At 50.2% G+C, this 24,004-nt stretch overlaps 1 protein-coding gene across 2 annotated transcripts in view; it reads right to left on the bottom strand.

The window, feature by feature from the left end:
- Window positions 1–24,004, bottom strand: part of Ddr (discoidin domain-containing receptor 2) — a 199,148-nt gene that overhangs the window by 31,555 nt on the left and 143,589 nt on the right. For both annotated transcript variants that reach the window (XM_075692122.1, XM_075692131.1), the window contains exon 4: window positions 12,063–12,294. In XM_075692122.1, the coding sequence (XP_075548237.1) occupies window positions 12,063–12,294 (232 nt within the window). The remainder of the gene's footprint in view (window positions 1–12,062; window positions 12,295–24,004) is intronic.

Below are 24,004 nucleotides of genomic sequence, written 5' to 3'. Positions count from 1 at the left end.
GCAGACAACCATGTCGTTCTTTCTGGACAGACCAATCTCATCGGAAGCGAGATTGAAACGCAAGTCTCTCTCTCTCTCTCTCTCTCTCTCTCTCTCTCTCTCTCTATATATATATATATATATATATATATATATATATATATATATATATATATATATATATATATATATATATGTGTGTGTGTGTGTGTGTGTGTGTGTGTGTGTGTGTGTGTGTGTGTGTGTGTGTGTGTGTGTGTGTGTGTCCTCAGACTGAAAGGCCCAGCTGGTCGGCGCACCTGAACAACTGATGCGTTCTATATCGCCCGTCTTCACTGCAGACACGGTGCCTCGCGCCTGCGCCCGTCGTGCAAGGCAGTTCGTCCTTTCCGATCATGCTGGCATTCCGTTCGGCCAGAGAAATGAGGCCGCTGCGAACGAGGCGGCACACGGCGAGAGCTTGAATCTCCGGGTGGGGTTCAGCTGTGCGGCACTGGTCCGGTTCTCCCCAACTCCCGAGGTCCCAATTAGGTCGCTCCCCAGCGCACTTGGGCTCTTCGTCACCGCCTCAGTCCGAGGTGCCACGTTTACCGGCGTAGAAGATGCGGCTCGCTCGCGCACTCCGAAACCGGGCTATAGAGAACCTAGCAGTAAGTCAGCCGGCATATACTTGCCCTGCCTTCAGCGAAAGTGTACGCGCCGTATTTGTGATTGGCCCTATTGCTCCTGCTACATTTCAACGCTCTGAAGGCGTTTGCAGTCGTCATGCTCAGTCTCCGGAAGCAGTACCAATACGACGGAACTACAAGATGGTTCGAAAACAGCCATGATAGCAGGCTACGTCGGCTTATATTTATGAAATACTTACGCATCCTGAAAGCATTTCTCTGGGACAAATGGTAGCACATATTGTAATGTAAACTCGGTGGAGAATCACCCCCTCTCTCCTGCTGGCACCTTTCTTTAAGTGCAGCATTCGATTCTTCTCTATCTTCCACTTCTTACTCAGTGGCATTTTAACCATCATGTCCCTCACGCGGCCCTTCAGCTATTAAAACTAAGTATACAGCATAGTAAGGAAGTCACAAGTGCCACGCTAACTCCGTTAGTTGCTTCTTTATAGGTATCGCATGTGTAACAACAGTTAGCGTCTTTTTGATCACCTTTTGTGCCAGACACGGTAAGCGAGGACATCGGATGAACAATATTCTGGCCTCTTTCCAATTTTTTTGCACCATACCTCATTGCACGACGCAAGTGACGCCACATTTCCACCAAGAACTCTCACCCTCTCTTTCTTTCTCTCGTTGTACCCCTGATGCATCTACGCTTTTGAAGTTTTGAAGCACACAGTTCTCGCCTGCAAAAATTTTGTTACAACCCATCTAAGACCCCTGACAACGCTCGCTCACTAAAGTGACGAGACGCCAGAAAAGTAAGGACAAGCGACGGAAGTATGGCACGTAAAATGCGGCACTCGGTGGGAACTACGAGGCTACTTTGATCCCGAAGAGGCGAAGAGGTGAAACCAGTCTCGTTTTACGTCAGCGTTTGCCAGGAAAGAAAAAGAAAACGGGGCGAGAGTCGGGAGGAGGTGGTACGAGAGAAAAAGAAGAACCGAGAGGCCGCCGCGGCATGGGAGTGAGAGCCGCGGGGATAGCCCTGGATTTAGGATTAATCGAACGCGGGGACTGGAGGGGCCGCAGATGGAGCTATCCGCCGGGGTCATTATACAGATGCTCCGGCGCCTGCCCGCCATAAACAGCCACTGCGAACCACTTCCCTGCGGCGCTTGTCAGTGCATGCCGTGTCTGTCTATGGTGTCAGTGCGTGCGCGCGTGCCTTGCTCTACACGCGCGGGTATATACGCGTTCTATGTGGCAAGCGCCGTGGACAAACTTAGGTGCGTCGGGGGACGCTAATGTATCGGGGTCCTGCTAGCAGGCGCAAGCGAGATGCTTAGCGCTGGTTTTTTTCGGTCGCTGCGTTGCTGTAGGCACTGTCTTTAGATGAACGTGCACAGCGGCTGAATCATATGGTTCAGAAACAGGCGAGTTGCGCATACGCTTAACGCCAAGTTCTCGTTTCGTAGCCGCCAACGACCAGCTCGTATTTAACTGAGTCAGCGTACCGAGTGCAAAGAACGCGTTGTTCTACTCATGCGGGCAAACGGTGGCGCGAACACGATCAGCGCGAATGCAGTGTGAGTTCGCGAGTCATAGTTCACAGTTGAAAAGCGTTGCCTGTATAGCAGCTTCCTTTACTTTCTTCTTTCGTCACTCTTCTGTTCTCCGTTTTACGCGAACGGCGCGGTAGTGTAGCGACCACTATAGCGGCTGCAAATAATATTAACCCGGTGGCGCCTGAGGTCAACTTCGTCGGAACGCAGAAGGCAATTATCTGTTATTTACGAGCCGCTGTGGTCTCCGAAGACTTTTATCGACTTTTCGCGTGGTAGAGCCTCACCTTCTCCGCCTATCAACGAGCGCACTGCCTTTCTCCTTGTTTTTGAGTCTGCCTCTTTCTCCTTTGGAAGCAAGGCGGAGAAGAACTGGCAAGCGGACCATCGAAACACCAGATTTTTGGCATCCGTCAACTCATCGTCGGCACCGCACAGAACGTTTTACGACCACTGGCTTCCCGTACACCATCGCCCTCTCCTAATCTCCTCCACTCGCTGCCGTTTATCCCCGCCTTTCCGCGAGGCCACATCCAGCGACGGCCGGGCGGCATTCATCTCGAACCCGGCGCGGCCAAGAATAAACAGAGGCGTTCGTCTCGAAACGAAAAACTTCGCGCGCCACAAATCGTGCCGGCGAAACAGTGACGGGTCGCTCCAGCAGTAAGCCAGCGTTGCCCCAGCGTGCCAAGCTAAATTATACGCATCCTGAGAGCAGTTGCGTGCAGCGCAGCGCCCGCTTACAAAGAAGGCTGTCGGAGAGTACTCGGTGATCTCGAATGCTTGTCCATTTGTCAAGGCTCGCGAATTCGCCTCCGTGGAAAAACGACAAATTTGAAACATAGTTCGCTTTCTTGGTGGCGTTGTTCAAGTTCTTCCTAGAGCAGAACAGTAATTTTGTTTTTTTCCATGGCGAAGTTATTGTGCATCGGTACTAGCCTCGACGTCCAAGAAGGAAATATTGAGCAAGTAAATCGTTATCGAACCAGCCATTCGCGTCAATTAAATGGTTTTGGCCATGCCGCATCAACACACAGACAACCGCGGTAAGATGATGATGGTAAGTTTCATTCAGGTCCACATTTTCACGTTCTGATAGATAAGAGGCTCTATTTGCCGTATACAATGCCAAGAGCCACGCGGTTTGGTCAACTTGGTTATTCTTTTTTTATTTTTTTTGTTGTTGGGGATTATTGCAGAGGAAATATGCGCTTAACTTCAGCGCCACGCGTCATATTATATACATGCTGTAATACGAGAACAGGCGCCACAGTTGCATGCAAACTGATGGTTGCTGGATATTTTACTCCGTTCTCTGTAAACTTGAGGCTGCAGGTTAGTTTAGGCCACATATTATCCTTGTTTCTGGCGAATTTCTGTCAAATAGAGAATATTGTTATTTATTTGGTACGTCTACAGCAAAGACTGCCGATTGCCTACAGAGATGCGAAAACACGCACCGCTCTACAGATGTTGCCGTGTTAGAGTATATACGGTAAATCTTTCAGTTTGGCAAAAGGGAACAGATTCAAGGCAGCGCTGATACGAGAAACATGGAATGGCTAAAGCATTATATATTATCGTCGCGTCCTCGCTGTCTTCTTCCCTAACGCGAAGCTCACTTTCGGTGATGCTGCATGTAATTAGCTCTGCAGCTAAGAAAGCGATGCGAGCCAGCAGTAAAACAATTGGGTGAGGCTATGGGCCCGACCAAGGCGGCGCGTGAGCGTTTATGTTCCTAAGCGCGGCCGCTTTACGATTTCGGACGGGGTCCACGGGCCGGTGTTTATTTTCCCGCCGGTCGGATTCGCACCCTGGGGCCACCTGGCGGGGACGGACAGGCAGCGGAGGAGGGGAGGGTGGGGGGGTGGGGGGTGGAGCGCACGGCAGGAGTGGTTCTGTCGTGACTGTGCGTTCGCGCTGGCACGAAACCGCGAGCGCGGGCGCTCCCCGCAGAGGCAGCATTCGACGCCGCCCAGACTTTGGCGCCGATTCGCGAACGCTTTGTCTCGCACTGCGGAGTCGCACGTTGCCAGCACGTGGACTTCGTGCTGAGCCAGCGGGCGAAATGCGCAAGCAAATGGCCGCACGTGGTCTCGCAACTCCCGCCCGTCGCGAGTGTGGCGTAAGCGATTTTACAAGCGGCTATACGAAGCCAGATCTCGTCCATACCGTATGAGCCAGTAACGCGAGTGGTAGCGGATACCGTCGTTAAATGAAGGGTACTGATAGTTCCCGTTACACGCCGCAGCTTTCAAAAACGCTTTCCATTTGTAAAAAAAAAAAAAAAAAAAAAACGGAATGCTTTAATGTTGGTAATAGCACTGCGAAACTGGCTGTTGTCAGGTCAAGCTCCCAGAGTCAAACTAAAGCCCGTTTGCCTGTAAGAATACAAGTGTAAGAGAAAGGTGGGGACCTGAATACGTTCAGGTTGGGTTTGTGTACGACAGCCGATCTCTTTCCGATAAGCTGGGTGCCTCCTCAGTAAACAATAACTCTTGCGATTTCAGCATTGCGCGATCATACAGTGTCGTTCGCTGCTGCCAGCAGCAAACACGAATGTTCTGAAACCCAATAGCACTATGACGGTAAGGATTACATATTGGGAGATTTTTAGCCTGCAAATAGAAAGCAGCCAGTAACGCCTGCCGCATGTCGAATAACGGGAAAAAAAATGGCAGTATACTTTCGTCCAAATTTCTCAAGTAATACATTCGCGCCAGCCTCCTTTCGGCCTATACGCTCCTTCTCGCGGATTCACGGAGTGAGACATTCCTGCGCGTTCGTGTCGCGTCGTGTTACGAGATTGAAAGCGGCCGCCTCTTCCATCTAGTGAAATAGGGCCCCCCTCGGCGCAGTGAAAGTTTCGGGTTCCTACACGTTTCTAGCGCGGCCGCGTCGCAGTTATTCTCGTCGGCGAACCGCGTTTCACAGTACGTTGCACCCCGCATATCGCGTATACTGTACCTCCGTATACATGCACGAAGTCTCGTCCGCCTCGAACAGAGCTATAATGCGCGATTGCGTCAGCACACGGGAGCTGAAGAGAGAGCGCGCGCGCCTGTGTATACCTGCGCGGTTTCACCCCCGAGCGGCGGCTGGCGCACGCGGTTGCAACATCGGATCAGGCGATGTCGACGCGAGATAGAACACCGTCGCGCTCCGGCGCTCGCCGCCGGCGGCCCGCGCGGCGACGCTGGCCGCGGACCCGCACTCAAGCGCATTTTGTCATCGCGCTCCATTTTTACGCGGTGCGGAATAGCGCGCGCATGGCCGAATTTGTTGCTAAAGCGGGCGCCTCGCGAACCGTGCGGCGCCGGTGCGGCCGCGCGCGATCTCCGCACGAGCCGTCGCCCTTCTTCGCCATCACGCGGGCGGCGCAGCGGGCGAATTCTCGGGACGCGAATATTTCGGGTGTAGAGATGCGTTCGGTGAGATAAGACGCGGGGAGCGCGCAGCATTCGCATCCGCGCTGGGCCTTTCAGGCCGGCTCTGACGGCGGATCAGCGCGCGAAACGAACGCTCACGCGCCGCCGCATGAGTGTTCCCCGTTTACGGCTTCTTCAATGCGGTCGGTCTCTTGTACGTTCTTTTTTTTTTTAATTTTAAAGGTGTGCGTAAAATAGAAGCCGGGATGTAACTCAGGCGCGCATTTCTCGGGAATGTGTGCGACGCTGCCGACAGTGTGTTTCCTCCACTTCTTTCTTTTGCTGCTTCTTCAAACTCTGCCCACGCGAGTAACAGAGGAGGGTGACACTTTTGAAGAAACATTACTTCACGCGTAGACGAATGCGAAACGGCCCTCAGGACGGCACTGCGGCACGAACGTGCCTGACTGTGATTACTTTGCACTTTATTATGATTATTACGATTATGGTGTGAGATCATGGTAGCTACATGCTCCTGCTATAAATGAGACTCAATAAAATAATTATTATACACGTATTTGGAACACGGAACACCTAATCACAAACATCGTGAATACCATGAATCATAAATGCGTCCTTGTGAGTATTGGTTATTACTAAAAAAAAAAATTAAGAGCAAAGCATCCCAACTTGAACCGCATTTCCGGTACGTTACTATGTCATCGCGGATCTCAAAGCAATTTCGCATATTAAGGCTGTTTGTGTTTCGAAAAAGAGGTTATCAATAATCACTAGGTTGAATAATGGTTGTCAGTCAATAAACTAGTAACTGTCTCAAGAATACGGTGTCCACGTGTCGTGACGCCCCGAGGACACGGGGGGCGGAACTTTCAGTTTTGTGCCCTTTTCTGTCTTACCAAAACCCCGCCCCCGTTCATTAGAAGCGCAATTTATTGAATTCCAGCATAGATTATAACATTCCTAATTGGTGTCACATTATTGATTTACGAAAAGCTTCGGCGCTCTTCTTTGCCTCGTTCGATGAACTGAAAGCAGGTCTTGGCATGTACCTTCACTCAAGACGTTTCTCGTGTACAACGCACATGCACTTGAATGTTACCCAAACCAGATGTTACATAGGCGCCCTCTGATTATCTGCGGTCGGGGGTTTGCTGCTGACGTTTACACAGACCACAGATGGACATCGATGGCTCCATGTGATTTGAACACTGGCGCAAGTCGCCTCACACACACACACACACTGGCCAGCCTCCTTCGCTAATTATACGTCCAGCATCAGGATTGGCTGAAAGTTTCTAATCCGCACAGTTGTATCGTAACAGCTTTTAGTGAATGCGGGCCCAGGTTACCGAGATGATTCACACCGCAGAAACCACGTGAATAGAACAAAACTGGCTGCTGGGCCTCATGCAATCTCACGGATCTGTTCAATTATTATTATTATTATTATTATTATTATTATTATTATTATTATTATTATTATTATTATTATTCAGATGAGCTGTTCTCGGCATTCGATCAGAATTTTTCTCGTGCGCTCTGTTCTTAGATGTAGCGAAAGCGTTTGACAGCCTAAATCATCAAATCTTGTTAACTAAACTGTATTTTGGGGGGATTTCGTGGGCCTTTTTAAAACATTCTTGAAAATTACTTGAGCAACCGATTTCAAGTGGTCGCTACCGATGATAAGGGTGTTTTTAGTTCTAAGCTGTCGCTGGGGGGGGGGGGGGGGGGGGTAGGGAATGCTGGAGTTCCTCAGGAGTCCATTTTATCGCCATTATTGTTTAACATCTCCGTTAATGACTTTCCGTTGGCAAGTGCCAAATGTTCGATGTTCCAGTATGCTGACCACAGTGTGTTATTGGCATAACATCTTTCTTACAAAATGTCCACTGAAATAGTGCAAAACGAAGTGCACAATTTAATGCTTTGGTTCACTAACAACGGAATTGTTGCCAACGCCGAAGAAACACAACTTTTTGTAACTACTCTAATTAACATGCCTCTCTAATTACATAAGTCGAACTGTGTTTGTTGTAAATGTGTGCCTATTCCACGCGCGGATTGTATTAAGTATTCTGGAATATCTTTTGATAGTAATTTATCTTGGCAACATCACTTATCACTTATTTGTTCCAAAATTGAGGTCAGTCACTTGGCTGTTGTCTAATATCAAAAGTTTTGCACCCCAGTGTGTAAAAAAAATTGTTTTACATGCATTGGGTTACGGAGTGTTGAGATACGGCATTACAGTCTTCGGCTTCTCTTCAGATCGCTGGAGGTGCAGGGTAGACAGGAATATAAAAAGTATTCTTTAAAATGTTGCCTACAATTCATAAATAGTAACAGCTGCAAATATCTTCCGTGAACTTGGTCTATTAAACTTTCAACGATTGCTTATAGAAACAGTTGTCGTCAGACAGTATTGGAATTTCACATTCAAACAAAAAAATGCCGCCACAAGAAAACTTCGAAAAGACGTCCGTTGTGTAGTTCCTCGTTCAGCCACAAGGTATGGTGCGGCCAGACGCTGTGCATATGTGCCGGACATCTTTAACAAGTTACCGGATGAGATCTTTAACGCGACTTCAAAAAGCACGCTGAAAGAATTATTGAAGGGGCTATGGTGAAATTAACTTCCAGAACATTTTGGCATCGTAATATTTACTTCTTCAATTGCCTTTGTTCTAAGTAGAATAACCAAATGTTATCTTGTTCTTCTTTTCCATTTCCTGCCATTCATTTTTTTTTTTCTTTGTTCTACAAATCTCATCAATTTATGCATCTTTTTCTCCATCTGTATCATGTTCATAGGCACGGTCCTACAAGACAACTGAGGCTTAGACAGGCCTGTACGGGCTGTTTTGCATTCTTGGTGACAATAAAGATTATTATTATTATTATTATTATTATTATTATTATTATTATTATTATTATTATTATTATTATTATTATTATTATCACGAAATGCGTTTTCAGCAGGCCATGTGGAACGAATATTTCGCGCCAATAAGGAACGTACAATAAAGTACAAGACCGCAGAGGTGGAAAATGTATACACAGCAAGAGGACGGAAAGACGGGCAATTTTTTTGAGAAGGAAGCAACAAACGAAAATAAACAAAACATGCAAAAGTAAATTGGCTTGGTCTTTGGGCCAAAAGAAAAGAGAGGAATCGCGAACGGCTGTTTCGACAGTTTGCCCGCTTCACCGTTACCTCTTCGTACTTATAAGTCGAAACTGCTAACATATATATTTTTCTTTTTGACCAAGCAACGATGATCCCCCCTCCCAGTGGTAAAATAACGTTTCTGCGAATACGCGTAGCGGCAGGCGTCCCATGCAGCAGTTTTGGCTCGGGAGTCTGCTTAGGCAGGCGCGGTACCTGCTGGAGCGCGACGAATGTGCGCAGGACGTTCGCCGCCGCCGCCCGACGTCGACGTGGGTGCATATTCACCCCGAAAAGTTCCCGACGCGACCGCCCAGACCATCGTAGTGCGGAGGATCATGCTTCGCGCTCCGAGGGTCGAAAAGAGGCGCAGTACTGAACTGCGGCGTCTGATTACAGGCGGCGATGGCGACGCCAAGCCAACCAACAAAGATGACGCCTTGTGCTCGCGTTCCCCATCCTCAAAGATCATCCTTACCAGTCCCATGAAGGTTTGCTTTTTTCTGTTCACCCCCCGCGGTATATAGCCCTGGTGATGGCAGCGCTTCTTTTCGAGCGCCTGACATTGCAGCACCGTGTACGGCGAAAGCGCGGCCCAGCCAGCGCTTGTGCCGAGCTCATTCGCGGCTGAAAACGGCAAGCCGGCGACGGTGGGACCGCGCGCGAACTCACTCACTGCGGACCTCAGGTCGTAGTCCCCCGCTGTGCTGCAGCCCTCCGGGGCGTCGCATCATGCGAGACGGGCGCGCCGTCAGGGCCGGTGTCTGTACGAGTCTTACATTATCTCTCTCTCTCTCTCAATCTCCTTTTTATTATTACATTCTGCTTCACAGTCGCCGAACAGTGGCGAGCGTTGTACCAGACTCTAACCTGTCGTGACATGCCTGCCACCGCACAACCATGGTTCTCGACTCTCGTTGCTTATCCTGTGCTGTGCCCACGGGCTCTATTGCCTAATGGGATGAAGATATACCAGACGTGGAAAAATGTTATAATGTGAAACGTGCGCCAGAGTTTTGGGATTTTGACCGGATGTTCAGAAACCAAGTGCGCTAAACTATTTCAAGGCTGCCCGTCACGGCAATCCTCAGTTGTGCCGGGGTTAACGTTGCTAGCAGTGAGAAGCGAACGACACGTGACATCGATCAGTTTGCGACTATACACACACTCAGCTGCGATGACGTGATGCCATTTATCACGTGACATGCAACGTGGCTACCATTGCAACAGCAATACTGACAAAAGTGTAAAAATAAAGACGGCAACGAAGAAAAAAACATGTCCCTAACACCTTCAGATTTCTTCTTGAAAAAAAAAAAAACAGCACAAAGGACCATTGCTGAAAGAGGGCAGCAAACGGACACAACGAAGTGGTGAATCGCGTCTGGTTCTAGTCCTCTGTGTCCCGCCTTGGCGCTGTTTTTCACGTCAGGTATTAACCAGTCCAAGGGAACACAATCCGGCCTTTAGATTTAATTTGATATCGAGTCAAGCGGAAGATCAAATCAGCTGTATCCGAATTAACCGAAAATTAGTGCGCTGTACCAGTTGTGCTACGTCCCGGACACTGTGTAAGTTGCCAGAAGCTTGTCCGGAATCAACGAAAAGCATGATTGTTGTCTTTTAGCGCAGACACGCATCAAATAACAATAAAACAGAAGACATTTGCGGGAGAGCAGGCGCTGGGCGTTGGCGCGCGCGCACGGACATGTATGTATGTTTATGTGTGTCTGCTATGCCATCTGGCAAGTATAAGAGCTCAAGCTAAGCCGTACTGCGCTACGAGTTTGCCAAGGGCCAAACTACTCGAACACCGCTAGTCTACACAAGGCTGACAGAAACGGCGTCGCTTTGCGAGCTGTGCTGTCGAAAAAAAGAAAGAGAGAAAGAAGCCAGAAGCAAGTGTGAGGGAGCCGTTAACCCCGGGAGGAATCCGCGCGGAGAGCCTGCGCTGAAGATGCTTTTCGGGACGCAGGACGGACGCAAGAGTTGAGGGAGGAAGCGAGTCGCGCGAAAACAGCCACTGCATATAGCAGTTGCAGCACCCGCATGGCGCAGGTAGTCACTTTGTGCGGCAATTACGAAGACTGCGTGTTCGAGCAGCCACATGGAGTTGCCGTAGCGAAGGCCTTTCCTTGCGTTCTGAGCATTCCGCGCACAGTCACTCCGACAAGAACGCGAGGAACTCTCGCATTGTACAGTCGTCCGGTGGGCGACTGAAACGCGCCTTGGCGCTAAAGAATGCGGCCTCTTCCACGGACAAGAAAAAGAAGAAGAAGCAACAAGAGGAGGAAATGCGCTTTGCCGTTGGTATGACTCGCGCAAGTAAATCTGCAGCATCGGCAAAACTTTGTGAGCTGAAGGAAGCTACTTCAGTGAGCTCTCGGAATCTCGCTTTTATTTTCTTCTTATTGCCAAGCTGCGAACGAACGTAAGTGCAGATGAATTTTTATCAAAGGTTTATTATCGGTGAAGAGAGAGCTAAGAGGTGCAGATAAAGATAAGCACGCGTTTATCGGCATGGAATGCCGCCACCACCAACAAGAGCCCTGTGTACCTCTGTTTATTAATCTTTACGCGGTACTTTGCGCGTAAAAATGCGCGTAAAATATATATATATATATATATATATATATATATATATATATATATATATGCGTGCGTGCGTGTGTGTGTGTGTGTGTGTGTGTGTGTGTGTGTGAGCGACTGGAAAGAATAAGTACGCACTATCGGAGATGTCCCGCTAGGGAGTTTCTGCATGAACTTTTTTTATATCAATTCGCTCCCTCATTATGTCACGTGTAAATTCATGCAAAAAAAAAAACAAAGACAAAACTTAGATTGCGGTTGAACAAATGTCGACTGGCGCCCGCCCCCACATTAGCAGCAGCGGATTGAACAGGCAGACAGGCTAATGTCCTTATTTGCCTCTCCGGCGATATGAGCGGATCGACACAGCGCGCATCAGCCGCCTCACGAATGCAGGGAGCTGATTTCGGGCTGCCTACATATCAGCGCTGCTATTACATTTAGAATAGCAAAGCCACTTCAAAAGGCGAGCACCGGTGTCGACCTGACCCTCCCGAAGGGCCTTGAAGCGGTGACGGGAGAGCCGCAGGAACTCGGTTATAACGATCTGTCACAGCTGTATGAGAAGTCCCAGCTATGTGGTGGCCCCAACAGTCACGTGCACACCTTTTGGCGAGAACTGTGCGCACGCAACGCTCCACCAGCCGCCACCGATAGTACAGGGAAAGCATTACCTCTATATATGAAACAACGGGCGCCTCAAAGAAAAGAGTGAGTGCTTTCACAGGGGAGGGGGCGTGTCTTAATGCGAACGCACCTCGTGGTGTGTCCTGTTTCGGTAGCGCAGCCACTTGTGCAGCCCGGGCCTCCAGTACTCCACCATGAACTCCTCGGCGAACTCGCGGCCCTGGCCGTTGCCGAAGCGGCCCTGCGTGGCCAGCGAGGTGAGCACGTGCACCGACCGGAGGTTCACCTCCAGGTACTCGTGCGTCTGCGGAGAGATCTGCGGCGCCGGACACCAGGCGCCGCCGTTCAGTTCCCGAAGAAGCCTGCGTGGAGAAGCACACACGCGATGCAGATACAACACAAATGATGTCGAAAGTGCACACACGCATGCACACCACTCACGGCACATTCACGAAAGGAGGCAAGGCGTGCACTGACACCGACTTGCCGACACTAAATTTTTCGTGCCCACTCCTTTTATTGCGTCCGCAATATTAGTTCTTTCTTATTTTAATCTCTGAGACTGAGCTGGTTTTCCTGCATCTGCGAGCCTGTGGCCATGGTGGATAGGCGAACGAAATAAAATAATAAGGTGCTTCACCGCAGAGGTAAACGGTGTAGCTACCGCAGGTGCGCCAGAGCGAGGTGGTGAAAGTTTTCGATACTGCTTACTCGCGCACAAAATTCAGCTAGGTTTTCTTAGCGCTGGGCGAGAACGCTCCTAAGAGAGCGAGGATTAACTGCGCTGCAGCGGCGAGTTTTCCAGCATGGTGTCTTAGATTACTCCGCGGATGAGCCTTTCCTTGTCGTCTCGCTGCTTCCTGTAAAGGCGTAAAGAAAAATAAAGCGATGGAGGAGGGGTGCAAAGGAAGTTTTCTGTTTCCCCCAGTAGCCACTGCGAGTCGTGGGAGCCCCTATGGAATATGGCATCGGCGCTCAGAGCGTGCGCGCGTATGCTTCGCACTCCATCATTAGGTGCGCGCCCAGAGCCTGCGAGGGAACGCTATCGCGTCTGTCCAGGCGTTTCGCAGACGTTGCACCTGGCTCACTTCCTCCGGCACACAGCACAGCGCACCGGAATGCGCGCCTTGCCACCCGCTTGCTCCCCTTTTGCTAAGCGCGTCTTTCTCGTGCGCGATGCGGGAAAGCGGCCCCTTGTTCCCGGATTTCGTGTTTCCGGGGAAACCCCATTAGAACGGCGGCGGCCGCTCGACTGGGCCATATCTGGCGGCCAGCGTTCGGCGCCGCCGAGCTTGCCTCGGCTACAGACAATCGGGTTTTAATTAAACCACGCCGCGCGACCCAAGATGGAATTCATTAGGTTCAGCCTGCACGGCCACGGAGAAGTGCGGGCACGCGCACCTCTCTAGGCCCGAGAGGAGTGCGCCAGCGAAGATCGCCAGTTATTTGACTTAGGCCGAGCGCCGCCGCGAAGCTGCTATAAATGCGGCTCCCAGAGACTGCGCCACGCCGAAGTCGCAGCAGAAGGGGTCGCCTTGCGCGTCGGCGGATAAAAGTCACGCGGCTGCGGTCGCTGCCTGGCGCTGTTGCGACGGCCGTAAAGTTTTCTTTCCCCGGGTTCGCTGGGGGCTTCGCACTATCCGTGTTATTTCGAAACCCGATTCGGCTCCAATCTCCACGTTGCTGGAAGCAATCAAGACGGAGGCTGGCTCCAAACTAGCGATACCTTATTGCGTGCGTTAGTGTGGGCGCGTGCGTGTAGCATGGCAACAGCTGTTGCTAGGAGACCTGACGGGGCTGGAAAGTTTCATTCTTTGATTCACCGTTCAATGCAAGTCTCACAGGGTGATTTCTAGTATAAGTGCCCTATTTGCGAGTCTCAGTTGCATGACGCTCATCTTTCCTGTGCTTGAACTACTTAGAACTGTGCAAGCGAATGAGTCGCTTGGTGGTGCAAACCTTGCGGTGCGCACGATATCCTTTCTTCAAAATTTTAATGCGCGATGAAGCTGCGCGTACAGTGATATATGACAGTGCGCATCCCTCTCTGATATCATTCGTTTTGTATTTCCTTTAGGTTTTATTATTGCGATAGTAACTATGTGGACACTCTAAGTGCCTTTCCGCCGTTAGCGTGGGCGTCGCCGTCGCCGTGAGGTTCCGTATAACGTCCAAGGACGATAACACGTCGCCGCGCGCCCTATGCTGTGTGTGCGAGCGAAGCCTTGCGAGGAGAGCCGACAATCGCCCCTCAATCTCGCCCGCGCGAAAGAGACGAAAGCGGGGAGGAAGCGTGCCGCCTTTCTTCGTGTGCGAGGCACTGGCGCGAGGGGAGAGAGAGGGGGCGGCGTTCTACTCCGGCTGCGACTGCGCTTGTTTAGTCTATGGGTGCTTCAGCGACTCGTAGCTTTGCTGTGTGCTCTCGGCACTCACTCTTCGTTGAAGCGATAGACAGCACGAATGTCACTTCACTCGCTGCTGCGCCCGCGTTTCCACACGCCAGCGTTTTCACAGGGAGTTACCGCAGTCATTGAGTGAGATGTGTTCATGTTTGCTTGTGCGCGCGTGACGCCACGCTTGTTGATTTAATTAGTGTGCCTATATTTTACAAGGTTAGGCGGCCGATGAAACTACTATCATCGCTTCGTATAGCTATCCACTAATTTGCTATCGCAATCGATGCTTGGCCTCTCGGGCGAAACTGCAATTTTTTTGTCCCCAAAGTAAACAAAAGTCTGTTACAAACTGTTTGCCTTTCCGCTTTCCTCAATTGCTCGTCTGAAAGCATAATATTGTTGCTTACAGTAAAATCACCGGAGAATGATGAGCACCTTCAAAATTCCCTTCTCAGTGCTTTCTTCTTGAAGTAAATGTCAGAACACACTGAGGAACATTGATCTACTTATATTACACAGCAGGCGTTCAATACGGCATTAAAACAAAGATATTTAGGTGCTTATTGTTTACATCCTGGTCATTTCTTTGGTTGGCCGGTCACCATTTCCAACCTTCTGACAATCGCTTCTCGTTGTTTTGAGCTAAAATCAAAGTGTGTAACTTCTGATACTAGCTTTTCGCTTCATTCGCCATCAAAGAATGAGACGTTTGGTGTGTCATAAAAAAGCAATTGAAACCCCATCCTACGCCTGTAGCCGATAGGTATTTTTCGAGATGGAACGTGAACTGCCTTTGAAAATCTCAGTGCGGAGCCTCGTCTATTTCAAGGATAGGAAGCACAAAAAGCATTTAGAAAAAATATCGCCGCCCAAGCACTCCGTACAGATGGTTAACCAGCGAAGCTGAAACGTGCGGCCCCGGTGTTTTATCACTCGATTAATCCCGGCGGTTCATTAAACGATGGCATGGTAGGCTGCAGGATACTCGGTACGCAGTTGCTGCTTGCGCTAGGCTGCACGAGCCTGTTCTTGCGCCGGGGCTGCAGCACCGGGACGGCGTAGACGAGCTCGTTCCCGGTTCTGCTCGCGGCGTTGCTGATGGAAAGCTGCCTGCTCCTCAGGAGTACGTATGGCGCGTAGCCTACGCATTCCAGAGCCGAAGAGAACTTGCTGCGCGAGCGCTCGGCTGCGACGGAGAGCAACGACGTCACTACTGGCGCAGCTAATCCAACACCACCTAGATAGCGTGCACAAGGCCTTTTCATTCCGATCGAGGACGTCATGTTACCTGGCCCGGCTGCCATACAATCTAATGGCGATGCTCCTGAGTAGGCAACAGTGATCTTGACCTCACCGCTTTCATCACGCCAGCCTTGTGAACGGAAATTTCGGGCCAGGCAGCGTGACGTCATGGATCGAAGTAAGCAGGCTTTGTGCTATCTAAGTGCTGTTGGCTAATCGCGCGCCTCTCTTTCTCTCTTTTCTTTTTTTTTTTGCGCATGAGCATGGGGTTGTGCCGGAGGAGTTTGCAGCGTTCAGGCGACCGACAGACTGACGGAATGGACGAATCGGCCAGCCATATACAGCTTTACTCTAAAAACAAAGTTTGCCAGAAGTGCTCGCAGAATCTCACATACCGCTACTACGTGCCTTTATTACCTCCTTTTTTTTTTGTCTGTATTTCGTCTGTGCATCTGCGTTTCGCCCCTCTTTCCGATGTGTTTTCTACGTCTAAGTTTTCAACAATGATCCTTCTGTCTCTCTCCCCCGGGGAGACTGGTCTTTACACGCTGCACGCATCTGCTTTTATTGCAAGGTTGTTTGGTTCTCCGCTAAACTGCGAATCTTTTTTTTTTTTATTCTCCTGCCTTTATGAGCCCGCCCACGCAGAAGCTGACCACACCGAAGCAACCACTAACCCCCCCCCCCTCTCCCCCTCCCCTGCTTCCAATGCCATGCGCGACCTTATGTGCGCTACGCTGCAGTACAGCCACTCGGCACGGGGACCGCCGCCGAGGCCCGTGCAGTATTCCTCCGCAGTACACGCACGCACACACGGGTACGGTTCCTCGCACTGGAAATGAACCCTGCAGGCCCCGCGAACCGGCGCCGCCGCATGCGTCTACACGGGAGGCCCGCTGGGAAAGTGCGGCAATAACGCGGCCCGGCGGAGATATGAATCACCACGACAGATGTAACTCGGCGGCAGAGAACGCAAAGGAGGTCTGGTGTAGGAGAGCGGGGAACAAAAGCAAAATAAGAGGGAAACAAAAAAAAAAAAGTAAGGGGCGACGGCACCGCAATGAATCCACACGCACACGCTCGCGCCCGCGCGCGCACACACACACAGACACACACACGCACGCACGATCTCACGTGCTCATGTCCACCGAGGGTGCATAGGCGGCCAGATCAATAGGCTGTCTCAGTAGTGGTGCACAGAAAACGGCGCTTTATGGGTTTTGCTGTATACGCAAAATTGGCTGTTGAGCGTTTGGATTCGAGCGAGTGCCGCTACTCAGCGTCCACATACTGAATGCCTGTCCCCGCGGGTCCCGTAGCGATGTCTGTGCTTCGTTCTTTTGGAGCTACTAGCCCACTCTACCCCTCTACACTCTCTTGGCCACCGCAGCCGTACTCGGCATTTGTGATTCAACCAGAACAACCTCGTGGTGAGAGCTGCCGCGTGTTTCTTTGTCACCGTGAATGCGCGGTAAAAGGAGCACCCACTGAATAACGGTCCCTTTGTAACGGGTTCGTTCACTGTTATTACCAAACAAGAGAGCGCCACAGACGAAGATGGATGCAAGGCAAGGAGGCAGGGGTGAACGACTAGCAGCCCTTGAATGCCATACCAACGAATCCCAACTATCTACCCTGATAGACAAAAATAGACGGACATCTACTATACGCAGCCGGCAAGACCATCTTATACACAAACACAATGTCCTGGTGTGGCTTCGAAACGTCACCATGCATTCTATTAGCTTCAACGGGTAAGCACTATGAAATTAAAGATCACTTAAGCAAAAAGTCATATTGAATGACTCGACTATAGGAAAAAAGAATATAACTAAGAGCAACTTTCTGAAATGGAATGATAATCTTTACAAAGCAGTAAAGCCGATCAATGTCTCACTAGATACGTAACACAAGACACGTGCACAGACAGAGAGGCAAGAAATACATCGCCAGAAAAGCTGACTGACATCCAACATTCCTGAAAATCCGCAAACCAAATAAATGGAACTCGAGCTCCGTTACTTTTTTTCTAACGTGGCAGAACATTTTTGATCACGTTAAGAAATAACTATGATATTTGTCATTCATTCCGGTAAAAGAACCTAAAGCTTACGCTCGAAACTTTTGACGATCCCACTTGAAGAAAAGTCGAGCGCATTTTTAGATCCCCGATTAATGTGCTGATTCTCGCGAGTGAGAATAGTTAACAGAAAATCGTAAGACCTGTTTATTATTATTATTATTATTATTATTATTATTATTATTATTATTATTATTATTATTATTATTATTATTATTATTATTATTATTATTAGCTTAAATAAACAAGCGCAAATAGGAAATTCCTGAGACGAGAAAGCTACACGGGAGTGGCGTGCACGAGGTGTCCAAAGAACGCAGTTACCTTAGCGGCTGAAAAAAAAAATTGCCCAACAAACGTCGGAATGGGCAGTATATCTGCAGAGCTGCATGCGTTTACTTGATGTCCTTTTTTTATTATTATTATTTTTACTATCCCTGCCTACCGGCAAATACTTCAAAAGAAGGCAAAGAAGAACCGCACGTAAAGAATGCATGTATAGCAATGACCATTTAACTAACCACCACGAATGCAGCTAAATTAACCTCGCGCCACATGTGCTAAAGTTATACCGCATATACTGCTCCCTCAAAATCGCGTCTTGCAAAAAGAAAGAAAAGAAAGAAAAAGAAAAGTGTTCACATAATATTTGTTTTGCCGCAAGTGCAACTTTTTTTCTTCTATAATCGAGAGCGCCCCCAGCGTAAGACTGCTCGAGTAGTGCCAGTGCACGATACGGGTTGCGCGGGCAGGTAAGCCCGCGGTCCGTGCCGCGGTCTCGCGTCGCTAGGTGGCCCGCCCCCCTCGTTTTCCCCGATGTCTATCGGCGGGTCAGCACCGAGGACAGGACCCTCGTATTTGCGATTCACCGCCCGGCGTGTTCGGGCTCATTAGGATGGAACGGGCATTGTGTCGTGACGGATCGGCCGCCGCGCGGTGATGGACGAGGTCGCCGACAGGGCAGGCGTGCGGCGCGCGCAGCTCGCGGCGGCGGCGGCGGAATAGCGACTCTTTTGCCGCTCACTCGCTCGCACGAGCGGAAGCCGGGCACGTCTTGGCCGTCGACGCGCTCTGTATACGTCGCGCACGCGCAAGCTCCCGTGACGCTCGGTCGCCGTCGCTTATTAGTATGAAAGAAGAATTATCGCGGTCAATTGGCAGCGCTAGGAAGAGGGATAGCCATGCCAATGAGATCGACCACCGAGAGAACGAGATAGAGAGAGATGAACGCGTTCAGCCCAGCTTCCCAAAGAAAGCGCCTCCAGCTTAATGCAGATCGCGGAAATTTCTCTCAAATGCACAAAAATTTACACCGTGAATGCTCACGTCGTTCCTTTGATATAATGCGTCGACTAGCTAGGATGTCATGCTGTAGCCTAAGACAAAATACTCTCACGTACATTTTTTCTCCTGCCTTACAGAGACCGGCGCTGAGCGTGAGCGAAGCGCAAAAGCACCTTAAAACACACACACCCACGCGCGCACACACACACACACACACACACACACACACACACACACACACACACACACACACACACACACACACACGCACACGCACACGCACACGCACACGCATACACACGCACACGCACACGCACACACACACGCGCGCGCGCACACGCACAAACACACGCGCGCGCACGCAACGGTTGAAGAAAGCCCGATCTAGCAGTCCTGCGCCAGGCTATCTCTCGCGGTCGCAGTATATCGCGTTAGGCTGCCAAGTGTTTCACGTTACGTGAACGTTGTAAGAAAGCCTAATGATAATCAGAAGGCGCCGGCGAACGTTGTTTGGCCAACGAAAGCCAGTTCTACGTGGAAACAACACCAGGCGCGAATCGAGACTTGCATAAAGCCATTCTTGCGCTGTGGACTTTTCAGGACAGTTCGTGGAGGCTGTTACGCTGTCATGGAGGCATAAATGCATAACTGCAATATCGCATTTCACTATGCAATTACGATCTGTAATAGAGCAGTCGCCTGTTGCTTGTGGCTGAAACAACGCAAGGAAACACCAACACGCGGGGAAGAAGGGACAAGACAAGATATACCGACTACATAGCTCAACTTTCATTGCATCTACAGTCGCTTATTCCGCCAAGGGATTAGATTTTCTTTCAGAAAGACACTTTCAGCTGTTACAGATCAATGTATTATTGCTAACTAAACTGCTGTTCTGATATGAAACATAAAGTGAACTGCGGCTTGTTGATAATGATGACCTTAAAGGCGGCTGACCAGCACAACCATTCTTCTTCTCTTTCTCTAACACAGCGTAAATCACCGACGAGAAGCCAAAGTGAGTAACATAGTTTGCCGCTGTACGCAATACAGACAAACTTTTTGTAGCCAGAGGGTGTTTACTCCAACTAAACGTAAAAAACTTTGCTGAACGGTTTCTAATTTGCATATGAATGATTCCATATGGATGCATGCGCATATGGACACTTACTTGAATTTGGATGAATAAATTACATTGGATGATGATGATGCCTGGGATGTTACTGCGCGAAGGCCAACTATATACAATAATATCCAATAAATACCGTTTGAAAAATGTACGAATGATTCTGAATAGTAGGCACATTGGAGGCGGCGCCTCGACGCGCTCACATTAGGCTGTACCCAGAAGGTGTTTCCTAGAAGAGCTCCCTGCTCTGCGCCGGAGAGCGCGGTGCCTGGGCTGTTGCGATCGGCTGGACTACTTGCGTGCGCCGGGAATTGATTGGCGCTTTCTTCACGTAGGTGCACCAGTTCAAAGATCGCGTGTTTTTTTTTTTTTTAGCACAGCTCATCATCATCATGTGTCGTTTACTGAGAAAACCATAGCGTCACATCAAATTGGTTCGCGGACCTTTGTCTTCCCGTTAGACTCTAAAGTGAAACTATTGCGTGCCCAGCTTATCACGCCTAAACTCTCCTGAAACAGCGCCCCCCCCCGCACGCACACACACACACACACACACACACACACACACACACACACACACACACACACACACACACACACACACACACACACACACACACACACACACACACATGCGCACACCCAAATGGCTAAGCAACAATATAAGTGAACATCTGCCCTCTCCCTGTAATCGAGGCACTGAGGCGAAGGCCAATGAATAAGGGGTGGTTGTGTATCCTTATGTACACAGCGAAGCGCTGCGCAAATGAGAAATCTGGCAGCCGACCTCCACGGGCGGATTTACAGTTTTTGAAGATTGTCGTTTCTTTTTTTTTTCTGCACCTCAAAACAACGATATAATAAAAATAAAATAAAAGCTGAGTGTCAAGATGTGCGCCCACTGCTTCGAGCATCAAGAAAGCGAGAGCACGAACTAGAGCAAAGTTCCTCTAACAAGCCACGGCGCCCCCGCCTATATAGAGGAGCTGTATATTGATGCTGGCGGCATTTCAGCCGCATCCAAGTGGCGACGTTGATGACACGAGGAGCCCACTTCACAGAAGGGCACCGAGCGGGTCTTGGGCGCTCCTTCGCGTCTTCGCCCCTCTGCCCAGCCGTTCGCTCCGCTTCCTCAAGGAGGCAACTGCTTCCCATGACAATCCGGGGCTAACGTTTCGCCCGCTTCCCTCTGTGCCAGAACACCACCGCGAGGGGTCTCGCACCGAGCACCCTCTCGAAGCGACCCCGACTCGGAGAGCACGTCGACCCTGACTCGGCCGTAGGCACTAGAACACGAACCGAGTAAGACGTGTGTCAGGAGTTGCCGCCAGAACAATGCCCGAGCACGTTCTTTTTCCGCGTCCTGTGTCGTCGTCGTCGCCGCGATGATAGGCCGTGGTACAACAAGCTCTGCAGTGGCGCTTGCTTGCGAAATAGCTAATGTTTCGCCGTGCGAGCTGGCTGCCAAGAAAGCAAAGGCCGGGAGCGAAGAAATAAAGAGGGAAAAATGGCGGTTCGTTATACCATCGGAGCCAACTGGCGCCTTCTCTCTCTCTCTCTCTCTCTCTCTCTCTCTCTCTCTCTCTCGTTCTGATTTTTTTCTCTCTCTCTTCAATTTTTCAATTATTGCACGAGGGTTATTGTGAGAGTTCGCCCGTGTTCGCAGTCAAGAGCGGTACGTATATGGAATGGAGTGCTCGCTGCGCCGTGTAGGGCATGGCGCTTGTTGCGACGCGCGCTGAAACCAAGGCTTAGTCACGTACCGTATGAAGCCGGGCGTCGTTGCCTCTTGCGCTGTGGATTTTTTTAATGAGCTATAGATCGGGCGCGTATAGGGGCCGAAACCACTCAGTTTTCGGGGCATTGCTGCGCTCATCCACTTTCTTTTCTCAGAAGGAAAACAAACAGAAATGAAAGAAACGAAGGAAGACGCTTATATATTGCGTTTGTTATTATAGGCTTTAGAGAGCGTGTGCAGTAATTCAGCACTCGGAGTTTAGCGACCAAGCCGCTCCCACGCTCTGAATGTGCTCCAACATTTAAGAAAGAGCAGGCGCCCATATTAGCGGCTCGTCTCGCTGCGTGTATTACCAGACTGGTCCGCTATAGCTGAAGCAGTTGATTACTTTCTCCAGCGCTGCCGCCATCTGCAGCAGTTTCTTCCCTCTCTCTTCTCTTCTAGTGCGGAGTAATGATGCAATATTTTGTCCTATGTGTGTGCAAACGTGAATAATATAGTTTCCGAGATTAGCATTTGAAATGAAATGTCAACATACTGATGCGCTCACAGCCTCTGGATGCAGTTACGAACGACCATACGCAAGATTACTTTCCGGAATATGGAGATTATGTGCCGCATACGAATCGGGAATGGTCCGAGTGTTCCTTGGAGGAGACTTAAGATACTGGCCTGAGCTCTAGAAGAACCTACGCGATCATCTCCGTGCCATAAAGGACCCTGCGAATTACCTGGGAGCACAAAGTTTCTTCACCGCGTGAGCCAAAAGTAACGAGGCACCTGCCCGCTTCATAATGCCGCCATCTCGTCCATTCGCTAATCCCTGGAAGCCGTGATTGGTGTCCCAACGACCCCGCCGCCACTTTAATGAGACACCGCTGGCTTGATAGGCACCGACTGTCGTTTTGCGGCCTGCGCGCGCTGCTCTGTTCCCAGCCTTGACAGAGCTATAGGCCTTATACTCTGAGCGAGCTTTTTTATTCTTTCTTTCGGGAGAATGCGCACAATGTCGCAAACTCATAAAAAGTACAAGTTTGAGGTTTTTGTTATTTGGACCTGCCAGAACTACGTGGATTGTCAACACGAACTCATCTGGACAGAAGCGATCTTGACGAAGGACGATTGTGAACAAGCACGCAAGTTTATATAGTTCAGGCGGCAAAAACGACCGAGCATTTCCTCCTGTATATAGTAGAGGGTGGTCGCGAAAGTTTTGTAAGCACTGTCACCTTCAAGCGCATAAGCTCTGATCGTACACATCGGACTATAAACGCACAAGATATATAAAAATAATAATGAAAAGAACATTTCCTAAAGAGGAACGAATGGCATTGAGGCGAGTGTTTCTTTTAAAAAAAAATTGAAAAATAAACACCCTGTTCATTGCCGCGCGCGTGTGCAGCCAACCAATGTATGTCCGCGAACTGCAGAAACGCGGACATTTGGCTAAAGCAAACGAGTTTCAGCGGTAAGGGATCACCTCATGGTACGACCCGGATCTCGAAACGGCGTCGTACAGGCTTTCTCTTGCAACGACGCATCCTAACGCGAACTGAAAGGTGCGACAGGATCGCAGAGAGAAAGGAAAAATGGAAAAGGGGCGAAGTTTCGAAAAAAGCTGTATACGATGCGCTATAGCCAGGAGAGCGAGAAATAGAGAGAGAGAGAGAGAGACTGGAACAGCGCGCGAGGGCGCAGCAAGTCCGCGGTGGGATGGGAGAACGCGCGGAAATGAAACTGCGGGTGCGCGCGTAAATTCTCGCGATTCCACACGAAAATTTGGGTCGTAAAGGGGTCAGACAGAGAATGGCCGTAGGGAGGGGGGGTTGCTGCTGCGCTTCGGTGCCGACGACAGCGGCTGCGGCAGGCGTCCGTACGGCGATGCGCATGCACGCGAACGACAGCAGCTTTGCGTCCGGCGGCAATGTTGGCGGTGGCGGTGTGTATGTGCGTGCGTGCGCACGTGGGGCCTCTCGGGTAGAAGGGGGGTGGCGCTAATGAGTTGGAGTGCCCTAAACCTGCCGTTATAACGCGAGCGCTCTCGAATGGGCTGCAGGGGCCATAAACCAGAGGCCAGCATCGTCCGGAAAGTGCGCCCCTCGGGCGGTGGCTGTTAAAGTTTTTTGAAAAGTTCGAGAGGGCTTTCGCCTGCCCCGCTCTCCTCAATAGGGCACAGAAAGCGAGAGCCGTGGCTCCTTGCAAC

The sequence above is a fragment of the Dermacentor variabilis genome, chromosome 1, assembly GCF_050947875.1.
Source record: "Dermacentor variabilis isolate Ectoservices chromosome 1, ASM5094787v1, whole genome shotgun sequence".
NCBI classification, from domain to species: Eukaryota; Metazoa; Arthropoda; class Arachnida; order Ixodida; family Ixodidae; genus Dermacentor; species Dermacentor variabilis.
Note: the sequence above shows the minus strand (reverse complement) of the source record. Positions and strands in the feature narration are given on the sequence as shown.